Source organism: Nothobranchius furzeri, chromosome 14, assembly GCF_043380555.1.
Source record: "Nothobranchius furzeri strain GRZ-AD chromosome 14, NfurGRZ-RIMD1, whole genome shotgun sequence".
In the NCBI taxonomy this organism is placed as follows: Eukaryota; Metazoa; Chordata; class Actinopteri; order Cyprinodontiformes; family Nothobranchiidae; genus Nothobranchius; species Nothobranchius furzeri.
In genome coordinates this window covers 19,829,529-19,843,091 of record NC_091754.1, presented here as the reverse complement: position 1 = coordinate 19,843,091, position 13,563 = coordinate 19,829,529, and the positions used below count along the sequence as shown (strand labels likewise).

The window sequence follows — 13,563 nt, the reverse complement described above, 5'->3', positions numbered from 1 at the left end:
AACGAAATCAGCTGTAGCAGACCACTGCAAAGGGAGAATCATATAACGGACTGGAAAGAAATATGGATCATAAACGCTGAACAACTAAAATACAAAAGATGGATCAAGGAATCCTTAGAAATAAGGAGATGTGGACACACAGCCATGAACAGAGATGATGGGGTCTACACATTGGATCGCGCATGAGACTGTCATCGGGACAGAGAGCGCGGGCAGCAGAGGAGGACACCGTCCTCGGATGCTCGCTGATAAACGGAGAAGGAAGTGACGCCACCAACATTGGCAAAACTCTGAAGAAGGCTACAGTGGTAGTTGAAACATCAGTAAAAACAAGGTAAAAATAACACTTTTACTGTGTTAAAAAAAGAACCATAAATGAATGCAGTTCAAAACATCAAAACCTTAACCATACATTTGATTCACACCTACTCAAAGACTATACTGAGATGTCAGCTGAAAGCTTCACATTTAAGCCTTTAGCTGACAGGGCGACCTCTTTTCAAAGTACATTTTAGGCCCTTTAGCATAACCCTTTAACTTCCAACCTAAAAGGGATGGAAATAATTGTGTTTGTCTTTTTAGAATCATTTAGGGCAAAGATGGTGATATCCATCCATCCATCCATCCATCCATCCATCCATTATTTTCTTCAAACATCCTCATATTTTTCAGAAAATTTAAAATTTTATGTATATATATATATATAATTTATTTATTTATTTATTTTTGCCAATTTAAGTTAAGTGCATGTTTAAAAAGAATACAGGGATAAAATTAGCTCTACCAAGGGGTCGATCTGCCAGTTAATTAACTTAAATGAACCCCTACCCCACTCCCAGCCCCAAGAAAACGTAACAAAACAAAATAACAAACAAGCAAGAAAATGTATTAGTGCAGAAATTCAGAAAAAAAATCTCATGTTTGAATTCAAAGGTAAACATCATCTTGCATCCCATTAAAATTCACTTTTAGATTGTTTTTATTATTGATAATTTATTTTTTTAATCAAAACCCTTAATGCCTCTAATGAATTAAAATAAAGCTAATAAAGAATAAAATAATGGCAGATTGTTTTATTGTTGGTTCAAAAAGTACAATATTTTTAACAGATCATAAAACAGCCAACCAGTACAGCTCAGTGTAACATGAAGCTGCATGTAAACTTGATAAATAACTTTATCTGACCACAATGGATGGACTGATATGCTTCTATTAGCTGTTTAATTCCATTGAAACACGATGTGCAGAGCTTCGGTATATTTTTGGAAACACCCCGTTCTGTAGAGGAAGGACACGACGGGTTTTTTGTAGTTTCTGTTATTAAAAACTCTTCTAATAGGATACTCTAATCAGTGTCAGCTAACAGAACAGAGATTTCACTTCCAAATAGTCATTTTTTAATGTGTTTTCCTTCATTGATGCTTCTACATAAGACTCCATAAGTAAAATAATGTTTTCAGTAAACTTCCTGGTATTAAATCAGTGATTATATTATATTAATAAAAGCAGATGTTTTTTTTATTTTTGGGGGGTCTAACTGCCAATTTGATTTAATTAAATTGGTTTTAATTATTTTGTATATCTGTCAATAACACAGGCATGCTCTGACATAGCTGTTAAAATGGAAAAAGCAAAGTAGAGCTTCATAAATTTAAAATCAAAGTGAGGTGGATAACAGTTTGACAGTGAGGGAAGCCCAGTGTTTGCTACACGCATGCAGTGTTTTAAAGATCAGATGGAAAGCTGCGACTTTTGAAGGGGAGATCCACGCAGCAGCAGCAGAAACCAAGATTTTCACATCTGATAAAAAAAGATTAAGATTTAATTCTGCGTAACGTCTGGCCTGCTCTCATCTCCATTCACCACCTCTTATCATTTCACGGTGTTTGGTGATGGTGTTTGCAGAGTGGGCTGCACATTCTTAGGTAAAAGCATAAAACTACAGATAAAAAGCTGGCACATGACCCGCATTTCACAATGGAAAGTTTATTCAAGATTTATTGCTTCTGCACCAGACAGTGTGCAGAACTGAGAAGTAGCTTTTGCATCACATGAAGAATGGAGCAGATTTGCAGTAAGAAGATATAAACTACAGACAAAGCTTTTTGTAACTTCAGGTCATAACTTCCTGTTTTTGTTCCAAACTTAAAAGGGAAAAAAATGATAGATTTTAAAATGTGTCAGTCAAAGTGTTTTATTTAAAAAAATTAAAAGTACAGTGTTTATTCTTGGAAGAAGCCGTTCAAGCAAGCTACATTTTGAAAAAATAAATATATATACAGTATATATTTAGACTTGTACTCTTCATTTAAGTCGAGAGCAGATAGAGGTACTTAAAGTGATGATGTGTATTTTCCCTGACGACAAGGGCAGTATATGTCTAAATCATTGCAAGCAAGTGGTATTTTTGTGTTCGAGTAAGACCTTACCAACAGATGGCCACTAGGGTCAAAAATTCTTTGGAGCGTAACCTCCAGCAAAATGAAAAGCACATCAGACTCCCTTTCATCACTGACAACGAGTGTAGATGTAAATGTGTAAAACAATGTTTATGAATGGTGAACGTTTTGTAACTGTTTGTTATAAATCAGTAAATGCATTTTGTCCTCACGGGACATAGAAGAAAACATGGCATCCAATATGGTATCGTCTACGTAATTTAGACCCAATTTTTATGGTTATATGTTACAAAGCCGCCAATATTTTTAAACGACTGGACATCATTTAGTTCATTTTCAACATTTCAATGAATCTTTCCAGAGATTAACGGCATTGTCACTTTACGTCCTTAATGTAGAAAAATGTTGTATTTGGTCTTCTTTGACAGTGTATCGCAGACTGCCCTGTTGGCTGACATCCGTAGTGCTGAGTATCACATTTTTCGTTGTCCAATAGCATGCGGAGAGTGTTTGACAGACAACCGTAGATTCCACTCCACACCTGAGCTCTCTCTATGGGTCGTGGCCAGACCATTGGCCTGGCCTTTCGAGGCGATGTCTTGCTAGGCCAGGCGCCTTGCTTACGAGGACACTGTCCTTCCATGGTCAAAGAAAATGGTTAAATAGAACAGACTTGCAACACGTGACTGCGGCTTCCACGGCGGTCACGTAACGTCACGTGAAACGGGAGATAACGTTATATTTTATACGTATAAGTTTCAGTATAAATATATAACGAGCCTTTTACTTTTTATATTGTGTATATGTTTATGCAATAAAATATATAAGTGAGTTACTATCTGCTAGCCACCGAAGCTGCAACTACTAAGCATCTAACCAACCATAGATAACTTCTTAAGATGTAAAAAAAAAAACATTTTAAATTAGTTGACTTATTTTTAAACCAAGCCCCCACAATACGGCTCAAAAATTGAAGCAACCCCGGAAGTACCAAAAAATTGCAGTTCCACCCTCATCCGCTGGGGGGCTGGTGTCAGAAGCGAGCAAATTCTATGGGATTAGATTTGTGCCAATAGGATCAAGAAAAACACTTTGGAGAGCAAACAAATTTTAAGACATTGCCACGACAATCTGGGGAATCTCCACCACCACTATAACTTCCAGAACATAAACTGAACTCTCCTTTCTGCCTGCTCACTTCTCGCACGAACAAGAGTTCAGACTTATCTGCGTTTCCAGACAATAACTCTGTCACCTAAACGTCTCCCGTGTAAAACAACTTTTTAAATGAGATTTGTAAATATAACGGGGCATTCTGTTTGTGGCAGCTCAGCTAGCTTCCTGTTGTTTTGCAAAGAACGTGCATTTTGTGAACAGAGGGTGCGATGTGCAGCGGGGTGACATATGTTTGAAGAAGCAGTTTGATGGATGGATTATTAGCCAATCATTTAGAAAGGGGACCAGCACTGGATTGGATGAGGTTTTTCCAGGATTTTACATTTTTACCATCGATATGTGAAGAGCGTTACAAGCAATATGGCACCTTTAAGAGGATAATCATTAATCCACTTGCATGTTTGGACATAGATAGCACCCACACAGTTTGGTAATTCATGTTATTTCATCCCTTTTGTATAGAACCACTTTAATTATGGTTTTGCTCACCTGACAAGTCCTCGAAAGTGCTTTTGGAGTGAGTCAGTTCTGTAGAAGTAAGGTGTGGTTGTTTACAGTTGGAATATTTTCTTAAAGTGAAACCCAAATGCAGGAAAACTACCTGATTAAATCAAAGATACCCTGAAAGAAGGATCGTGATTAGAGGTCCCTTTTGTTTGTTTAACCTGACAATTACATCATTGCTAGCGTGAGCAGAATACAGAAGACACAAACCTGATCAATCAGCAGATTCACTCCAGTCTTTGTCTGAGCCTACAGTGTGTGTGTGTGTGTGTGTGTGTGTGTGTGTGTGTGTGAGCTACTCCGCTGGCCCCACCCTCAGGCTCATGTCTTCAGAGGGAGTCGTGCCAACCTGCTGCAGCTCCCAGCAAAAAGGCCGTTTGGCTGAGTTGGTTCAGGCAGTGGAGGCAGAGTTCTGATGTCACGGATCTGGGCGTGGCATTAAGGTGGACTGTTTTAAAGCTATGCTGATAGAGTTGAGTCTGTTTGGCTACTCATGGAAGATCACAGCAGAGTGGAATTTATGTGAGCAAGAACAGCCCTGGGTAGAAAGGTAAGGAAAGGAAGTCCTGGCAGAAAGAGTGGAAAAGCAGGTCTGTCACCTGCTTTCCAAACTTCTGAGTCTGCTGTTTTATGCAGTGATTTCTCGAACAAACTTAAAACGCTTTTGGGTACAGTTTTTCCCACATAGACTGATCACTCACTGTGTGTGTTCTGACTCGATGTGGAGGGTGTATTGCTGCTCTGTGGCGTGTTAAAGCCTGTACATCTGACTGTATATAGCTGAGCTACAGCTAGTGGACTTGTGTTTATGGTCAGTGGAGCTTTTAGTTGTGGCTCCTGCTTCCTAAAATAAATGGTGTTGTCTGAAAGTGTGACTGGAGGAAAATATTCAATAAGAAATTTTTTTTTTAGCATTTGAACTTAAACCCATCATTCCCCAAGGGGCCATGTTGCTACCCAGCAGCTGCTAGCATACCACAGAAGGCATTTCTGCTAATCCTTCACATACTGCCTCAGGGGAAAGTCATTTCTGCCAGTGGTGCTATTTATCTTTTTATCATTTTATTATTTAATGTGTAGGACTTTTAATAGATGAACCAGAATGTCTGGTTAAATGTTGTTTTCTTCTCAGCAGATTTATGTAAAAAAAATTCAAAAAGCCAGATTTCCTCACATTCCCACCTTTTCCCTCTGTCTTTCATTCTGTCTTGTCACACCTGATTAAAGAAGTATTTGAGGTATTTTAATGCAAGAAGGAGCACCTTTTTTCATCTTTTCAAGGTTTTCAGTAAATGTTATGCCTTAGGAAATCATAGAAAAATGAATTTACAAATGCAACACGCCATTTCACTTGATTAATGTATTTTTAAAATTGTTTTAATAATAGGTCATGTTGTCTAGTAATATTCACATCTTGTGGCTGCATTTCCAAGAGTTTCTGTTTATCAAAGCAACTCGGAATGCCTTTTATTTAAGGGACAAAACGTTTGTTTTCCCTCTGTGAGAGATCACAAGTTGATCTTATGACAAAGTGTAGGAAATGACCCAGCGACAGCCAACCTGTTATTTGCTGGTGATCATGTCTGCAAAGTGTGTTCTGAGGTTGTTGAATGGGCTTGTTTGTGGGTGTTGGAGCTCCAAGGGGAAGCCTGTGAATGAGGCATCAGCACAGTCAAGCTGCAGCATGTCCCACCTCATTCAGCAGCACACCAACACAGACACGCATGGATAATACACACACACACACACACACACACACACACACACACACACACACACACACACACACACACACACACACACCACTGTGTTCATCACCTGCCCGAGGTGACTATTTAAAAACACATCTGTGATGACACAGACCCTGAGGTGGGCATTGTCGAGTTTTCAGTAAGAATGTGTTAAACGCCTGTTTCGGGGGGGGGTAATCTTAAATAGGCTGATAAGCATTGCAATAAATAAATAAAATTAAAAAAAATATATATATTAAAATGAAAATGCATTTAATAAATAATCAGATAGTTCACTTCCAAACCCATTTAATGTGTGTGTGCATACTGCTTTGATTTTTCCAGCTTTTTATTACTTTTTTAGTGTTTTGCACCTTTGGGGCATCTTTTTTTCAGTTTACCAGTTTTCTCTGTTCATCATGCAAGCTGAATCACAACGCATGTGTGTTTCACAATGTCTTTAAAATGTGAGGAAACAGAAACAAGTTTAGACTCAAACATGAAGTCAGGGCTTTGCCCTCATGCCCCGAATGCAAGTGGGAGCTTAGCTTGTGTTCATGTTGACTCGTGAGAGAAAATGTCATTCTGTTTGCGGTGGTCCCACATGAAAAGTTTTTGACCCAGCTGTTGTTGACATGGCCTTTCATAGTGCTGTAAACGCTGCACCACTCTGTTTTGGTCTTTTTCTTATTTAGATAAAAGTGACAGATTGATCTCACAACAGCAAATTCAGATGGCCGAATTTGGCAGAAAGACACGGTTTCTCTGAAAGAGATCATCACAACCTGAAAGAAAAAAATTAGTTGATGTTTGAGCATAACTGGACCAAACATCTTCCTGTTTGTGATAGTGTACACAGATTATGATGTTTAGAGCAGATCAGGGCTAAATAAGCACTCTTTTGATTTTAGCCTGACTTATAGAGCATCTTTAATGTTCTTTAAAATGGTAGAAAAACATCATCTAAGGTCCAAAAGTTACCTTGGTGATCCTTCCAGGTTTTCAGGTAACTAGCAGGTGTTTAAAAATACTAAATCATGGGAAGTGAGCAGGCTTCCCTAAAAAAATGCACATTATTTTTCCAAGTCATATAAACGGAGAGGCAACATGGGATGGGGCTTTCTGTCCACACTGGTGTTACTCAAGTCCCATAATTCGGGTCTGCAAATGAAGCCAACACGGAAGTGAGAAAAATTGCAGCTCCACCCTCATCCGCTGGGGGCTGGTGTCAGAAGCGAGCAAATCCTCATTGACTCCCATGTTAAAACTACCAATTTCACAGCAGAAATAAACATGTTTACGGCCTGGTACCAAAACATGTTTTAGGTTTGATAGTTTACACTCATGACAACTCTGAGGGGGATGAATTTTTTTTGTCAATCTTCTGTTTAAGTGTATTAAAAGCCTAAACTTCTGTATAATTAATGAGCATCAGACCCACGTGACCGCAGAGCTAGCTCCGGGGAAAGGCCTCAGCCTGAACATCGGCCTCGCCTGAAAACTGTTCCGTCATTTTCAGTCTCTCAACTTAGACCAGTAGTTGTAGCGTTTGTGCGTTATTTTTTGGATATTATTTGTGTAATTGTTGGACAAAATGACTTGCTGTGGCATTTATTGCACTAATAGAGCATCCAAGGAGTCTCCACTTCATTTCTTTTTGTAAGTAAAATTATATTTATGTATTTTAGGTCTCTGCTGAGCTTAGATTTTAACATGTACTGTTTAACCATGGAATTTAAATGTAATAGGGTAAAACCCAGTGCATTTAACATAACGCTGCATTTTTTAAAATGGATTGAAATTAGGGCTGCAACAACTAATCGATAAATTCGATGAAAATCGATTACTAAAAGCGTTGGCAACGAATTGCGTCATCGATTCATTGTGTCGCACAACTCTTCCAAAAGCGCCCCCCCCCTTCCCGCCCGCCGTTGCGCGCAGACCAGAGCAAGTCAGATCAGCGCGAGGGAGAGCCGCAGATCAGCGCGAGGGAGAGCCGCAGATCAGCGTGAGGGAGAGCCGGTACCGGCAGATCAGCACGAGGGAGAGCCGGCAGATTTGCGCTGCTGCGAACCGGTTCTGCATTGTCGCGCAGCGATCCAGGCAGCTGCTTCCAGCGCACGGTCCATTCTCAAAGTGGCGCAACCAAAAAACTATAATTAGCACACGATCGTTCATGTCCGCACATGTTCTCTATTTTCTGTCTTATTTGTGCCTGAAGCTCGCTACTGCGGAGCTCATCACCTGTGCTGTGGTGATGTCACCTCACGCAGCATCGAAAACGCGCTCTGAGCTTTTCGGTCAGGAGATCCCTTTGATCTGCTCAAAAGTAACTGATGAGGTGAAAAGGTAAGAATCCAGGCAACAGATTTTCTGGAGAATTATGAGGAGATGCAGGAAGATGAGAGACAGACAGGACAGGAAAATAGTTCAATAAAAACAAGAAAACAAAACAAAGTGTTGAAAAGTCAAATGACACGTTTTTACCAGTAAAAAACAATAAGTTATACACATGTCATATTTATACATCTGATACAATTCAGATCACCTTCAAAACTCAGTCATACACCCAGGGCCGTTTCAAGACATTTTGGGGGCCAAGGCAAAATGCCCCCCCCCATAACTGGGCTCCCCAGAAGCCTCTGTGTAATTCATGCCCTCTCCAGTAGTGTTAGTTATATGGTGTTTATAAAAGCCCCTCAGACATTACTGACATGTTCTAATATTATCAGATGAAAAACTAAATTATCAGACATGCTGTCTCATCTGCTTCTTTTATAAACTTACAAAAAGTAACAAAACCATTTGAAAGCCACTTTTTGTGGATTCTCTGAAAGTTTCCATGGAGTGTGTGACAACTTATTTTTTCATTGATCCTATCGTCTAATCTCACAGCTGAAACAAGCATCCTTAATCATCTGTGCACAGGAAGCTTACCGATGCTGTAGTAAAACAAAAGGTATAATAATTTATTATTAATAAAACCTTGTTGCAGTACTAAAGCAGAAAAATTAGATTTTGCATTAAATATGCAAAATATTTACATATTAATTGTTTTAGAGCCCTTTAATTGGCAGAATCTGATATTAATTTAGTTCTTACAAAAAATGGGTCCCAACATGGTTTGTGTGACGTTGCCATAGTGTGACGTCATAGGCACAGATCCCCTGTCCTCTTGTTTGGAAATGGAAATATGGTCACCCTATATTAAACAAACAGTCCACCCGGGCTTTTGCGCTGCACAGAGACGCTTCGCTGCCTACGAATGAATGTCAGTTGAGAGTCAGTCTCATGCAGACTAACCAATGAAGAGAGGGCCTCAAGTTAAGACCCTCTCCTCATTGGTCAGTCCACACGAGGTGGGTCACAGGTTACTCTGGGCGGGTTACGTGTTGTCAGGCATTCAAGTATTGAGTATATTTACTGCATATTACAGTAAAATATTCTGTATGTGACCACATTATGGTGATCCTTGGGTCGTGATGATGGAGCCCTTGAATATTTTTGCCCAGGGTACGACAAAGTGTTAATCTGGCCCTGGTTCCGCCGTCACATTCCCGCAGAAACTGGTTGATCACACCGGGGCCAGACTACTAGCATGTGGTTTTACAACCACAATGTCCTCAGAAGCAAAAATGCTTTTAAAAGGGAGGGAGGAGTCCTAACTGTTGCTGCAGGCGTGTTGTGTGAGAGTGCAGTTATATACTGGTTAATATATTTTTGGGTTCAGTTGCTTTCATGTGGCCTAATGTGAGTCTATTTGGGATCATTGGAATGATCAGCAGCATTTCTTGATGTGACTTTATGGCAGTTGCCCAGGGCATCATTGCAAGGAGGATGGCATTCATTTACTTTTGTTTTATTTGGTATTTTTTCAGTCAGTTTTGGAAATAGTGATCAATTTTGATTAATTCACAGCCTATGTTTAATTACATTTAAAATAAATGTTAACAGATGAGATCAAACAAAACAGATGAGAACTGCCCTTAAGCTGTTTAACTTGGACCAAGCATTTTAGGTCACAGATAGATGTAGCTTAGGGTCTCTGTCTATACACCTTATAAGACAATTTAGGTGATGGCATGTTGTTTTTCTGCTATTGAACTGTTTTCTAATAATGTTGTGTTAAATAAAGTGAAAGAAGGAGAGAAATAACGTTTCCCTAGCAGTTTTTAAGAATTTCTCCATGTAATCCGATTAATCGTGTCGAGACCCCATCCGATTAATCGATTATCCAAATAATCGTTTGTTGCAGCCCTAATTGAAATATAACATGTTGGTGGAGCTGGGTTCCGACTATTGGTATGGACTCCCTTCAGCTGCAGCTCTGCGCATCTCAGATCGCAGCGGCGCTTGTCTGCTGTGCGGCTGCCGGCTTGTGGAGCTCTCGGAGACCTCTGTGTTCCACCCGGTTTTACCCAGCGGTCAGCCCGGCGTATCTCTGACTCAGAAGCTCTGGTGTTGTGCACAGTTAACTCCAGTTGTAACTACGCAGCTACCTCAGTTTGCTTAGCTCCCACCTCCGCGTTAGCTTTGGGTTAGCTTTTAGCTACATCGCTTCAGTTCGACGGGTGTCGTCATTTGATCCCAGCCTTTCAGCCCCACCCCCAGCTCCACCAATTCAATTCAATTTTATTTACATAGAGCCTTATCATGACAAGTCATCTCAAGGCACTTTACATAATAAACATTCCAATCCAGGTCAGTTCATTAAGCCAATCATATAAGGAACCCAGCAAATTGCATCAAGTCACTGATTAGTGTCAGTAACTTTACAGCAATCCTCATACTAAGCAAGCATATAGTGACAGTGGAGAGGAAAACTCCCTTTTAACAAGAAGAAACCTTCCTGAGGATCCTGGCTCAGTATAAGCAGCCATCCACCACGACTCACTGGGATCGAGAAGACAGAGCACACACACACACACACACACACACACACACACACACACACACACACACACACACACACACACACACACACACACACACACACACACACACACGCACACACACACACACACACACACACACACACACACACACACACACACACACACACACACACACACACACACACACACACACCAAGCAATGTGTCTATGGTTGCATTGGGATTTCTTAGTAAATATTCTATTTGGCGAGAGATAAACTTTATTGTATTTATCCTAGTGAATCTATAATTAAACGGGTAAACTAGCAGTTAGGGATGGGTACCTTTGACATTTGAATCGATTCAGTACTAATTCCCGGTACCTAGGAATTGATATCGGTACTTAACGGTACCAATTTTAGATACTTTTGAGTGTTTAATATTTTAATTCTCTTTTATAATAAAATATATATTTTTCTCAATATATAACCATATTTGATAAATATCATGATAAATAACATACAACTGTTTGTATTTTAACATCGTCCTTGTAGTTTTATAAGCTGATAATTAAATTGAAGCAAACATCTTTACTGTGAACTAAATCTACTGTGTATCTTCATTCCTTTTGCCGTCCTTTTTCTTTGATTTTTCCTACTGGGAAGTTAGAATTTCCAAGGAGAAAGCGAACGCACCATTAGCTGATAACAATGGTGGCAATGGAAGCTAATTTTTCAAGCTAACATTATCTTAAACAGTTTATTTAGCTGCTGGAGCAGATTAAAACGATGATGCCTCACACTTAGATCATTGTCGCTGGTTTCATCTTGACCCAATCACCCGTTGCATTTAGTAAAGTGAAGCCAAACTTTAGAACGCTTTCATGTTCATCCAGTCGAAAATTCGGAGTTCCGAGGAGAAAGCGAAGGCACCATTAGCGAAACGGAAGCTAACAAATCAAGCTAACGTTATCTTAAACATTTTATTTACCTACTGGAGCAGATTAAGATGAGGATGTCTCACTTGTTGTCGTGGGTTTCATCATCACCCAGTTACCCGTTACATTTAGTAAAGTGGACCCAAGCTTTAGCGTGCGTTCTTTCTACCATGCTGCTCTGTTTACAACTTGCTCGCAGCGACCGACAACATTACGCTCTTGGGCATGTGCAGCTGTCTAGGGAAGTTCTCGTTATGAATGACTGGTACTGAAACGAGGCACCGTTTCAATTGACGTGAATAGGTGCTCAGTCTGTACTGTGGAATTCAGTCTGTACCTTAAAAAGTACTGAATTCGGTACCCATCGCTACTAGCAGTAGCACATACAATGTCAAGGAAAGCAAAAAGTTATTATCAGGAGAGGGAGAATGTTTAAGTGGTTAGCAGCAGTGTGCTAGATGATTGCCCCCTCCATGAGGCCACCACAGCTCAGCAGAACATCATTGTAGCTTCTTCTGGGGAGAAAAACACTTAGAGAAAAAATATAGTTAGCTGAAATTGCAGAAAATACAGTTAAATAGCAGATTGTAAAAGAAAGTAGTCGAGTGTGAAAAGTGGTCAGTGTATCCTCCAGCAGTCTAAGCCTATAGCAGCATAACTACAGAGATAACTCTAGATAACCTAACCTTTTTAGATGGAGGCATGTTGGAGGCAGGGCAAGGGAGAGCCGTCTTTACCGACTGTACACTCCACCTCCCTCTACTCCCCCACTTGTCCAGATCTAGGCTAACATCTAATGTTAACCATAGGCCCTATCAAATAAAAATGTATTAAGCCTAGTCTTAAAAGTAGACAAGGTGTCTGCCTCACTGACTAAGGCTGGGAGCTGGTTCCACAGGAGAGGAGCCTGATAACTAATGGGCCATTCCCATCTGTACCGGCTCGGCCCGGGCCGGGTATCGTAGGTTGTTTACATATCTGGGTGGCCTGGTATTTTTCCGGGCCAACCAAGGCTCATTCTCAGCCCTCTTCTCGAGGGGGTCTGCTTCAGGCCGACCAGGGCTAACACACCCACTGCTGACAGCAAATTCACACCTTCCATTAGAGCAAGCCTCTGATTGGTGGGTAGAATCAGCCCACATGGGCTTAAGACAAGGATGTGTGGAATCAACCGGGCCAAGCTGGGGTCGACTGGGGCTACCCGGACCGGGCCGACCTGGTACAGATGGGAATGGCCCATTTAAGATCTGCCTCCCATCCTAATTTTAGATATTCTGGGAACCATCAGTAAACCTGCAGTCTGAGAGCGAAGTGCTCGGTTAGGAACGTATGGAACAATCAGATCACTGATGTATGATGGAGCTTGATTATTAAGAGCTTTATATGTGAGAAGGCGGATCTTAAAATCTATTCTGAATTTAACAGGTGGCCAATGAAGGGAAGCTAAGACAGGAGAGATATGATCTCTCTTTGTAATTCTCATCAGAACTCTAGCTGCAGCATTTTGGACAAGCTGAAGACTTTTAACTACATTCTGTGGACTTCCTGAGAGTAATGAATTACAGTAATCCAGTCTTGATTTAATAAATGTATGAACTAGTTTTTCAGCATCACTCCTGGAAAGGATGCTTCTGATCTTAGCAATATTCCGAAGGTGGGAAAAGGAAATCCTACAAACCTGTTTAACTTGGGATTTGAATGATATGTCCTGGTCAAAGATAACACCAAGGTTCCTTACTTTGTTCTCAGAGATTAATGTAATGCCATTCAGGTCAGGTGATTGGCCAAGCAATTTCCTTTTCTGGATTTCTGGTCCAAAGATGAGAACTTCCGTCTTGTCTTGGTTTAAAAGCAAAAAGTTTAGAGTCATCCAATTTTTTATGTCCTCAAGACAAGCCTATAATCTACCTAACCGATTAGGTTCATCAGGGTTAATGGATAAAT

The 13,563-nt window shown here is 40.3% G+C and overlaps 1 protein-coding gene across 4 annotated transcripts in view; it reads left to right on the top strand.

Moving 5' to 3' along the window:
• The window catches only part of cobll1b (cordon-bleu WH2 repeat protein-like 1b), a 42,791-nt gene that overhangs the window by 7,799 nt on the left and 21,429 nt on the right, over nucleotides 1–13,563 (top strand). The window contains exon 1 of one of the 4 annotated variants that reach the window (XM_015966559.3): nucleotides 4,393–4,629. The exons of the other annotated variants lie outside the window; for them this stretch is intronic. Coding sequence (XP_015822045.1) covers nucleotides 4,541–4,629 — 89 coding nt within the window. The 5' untranslated portion in view covers nucleotides 4,393–4,540. Of the gene's footprint in view, nucleotides 1–4,392; nucleotides 4,630–13,563 lie in introns of those variants that run through there. 4 annotated transcript variants of the gene reach the window in all.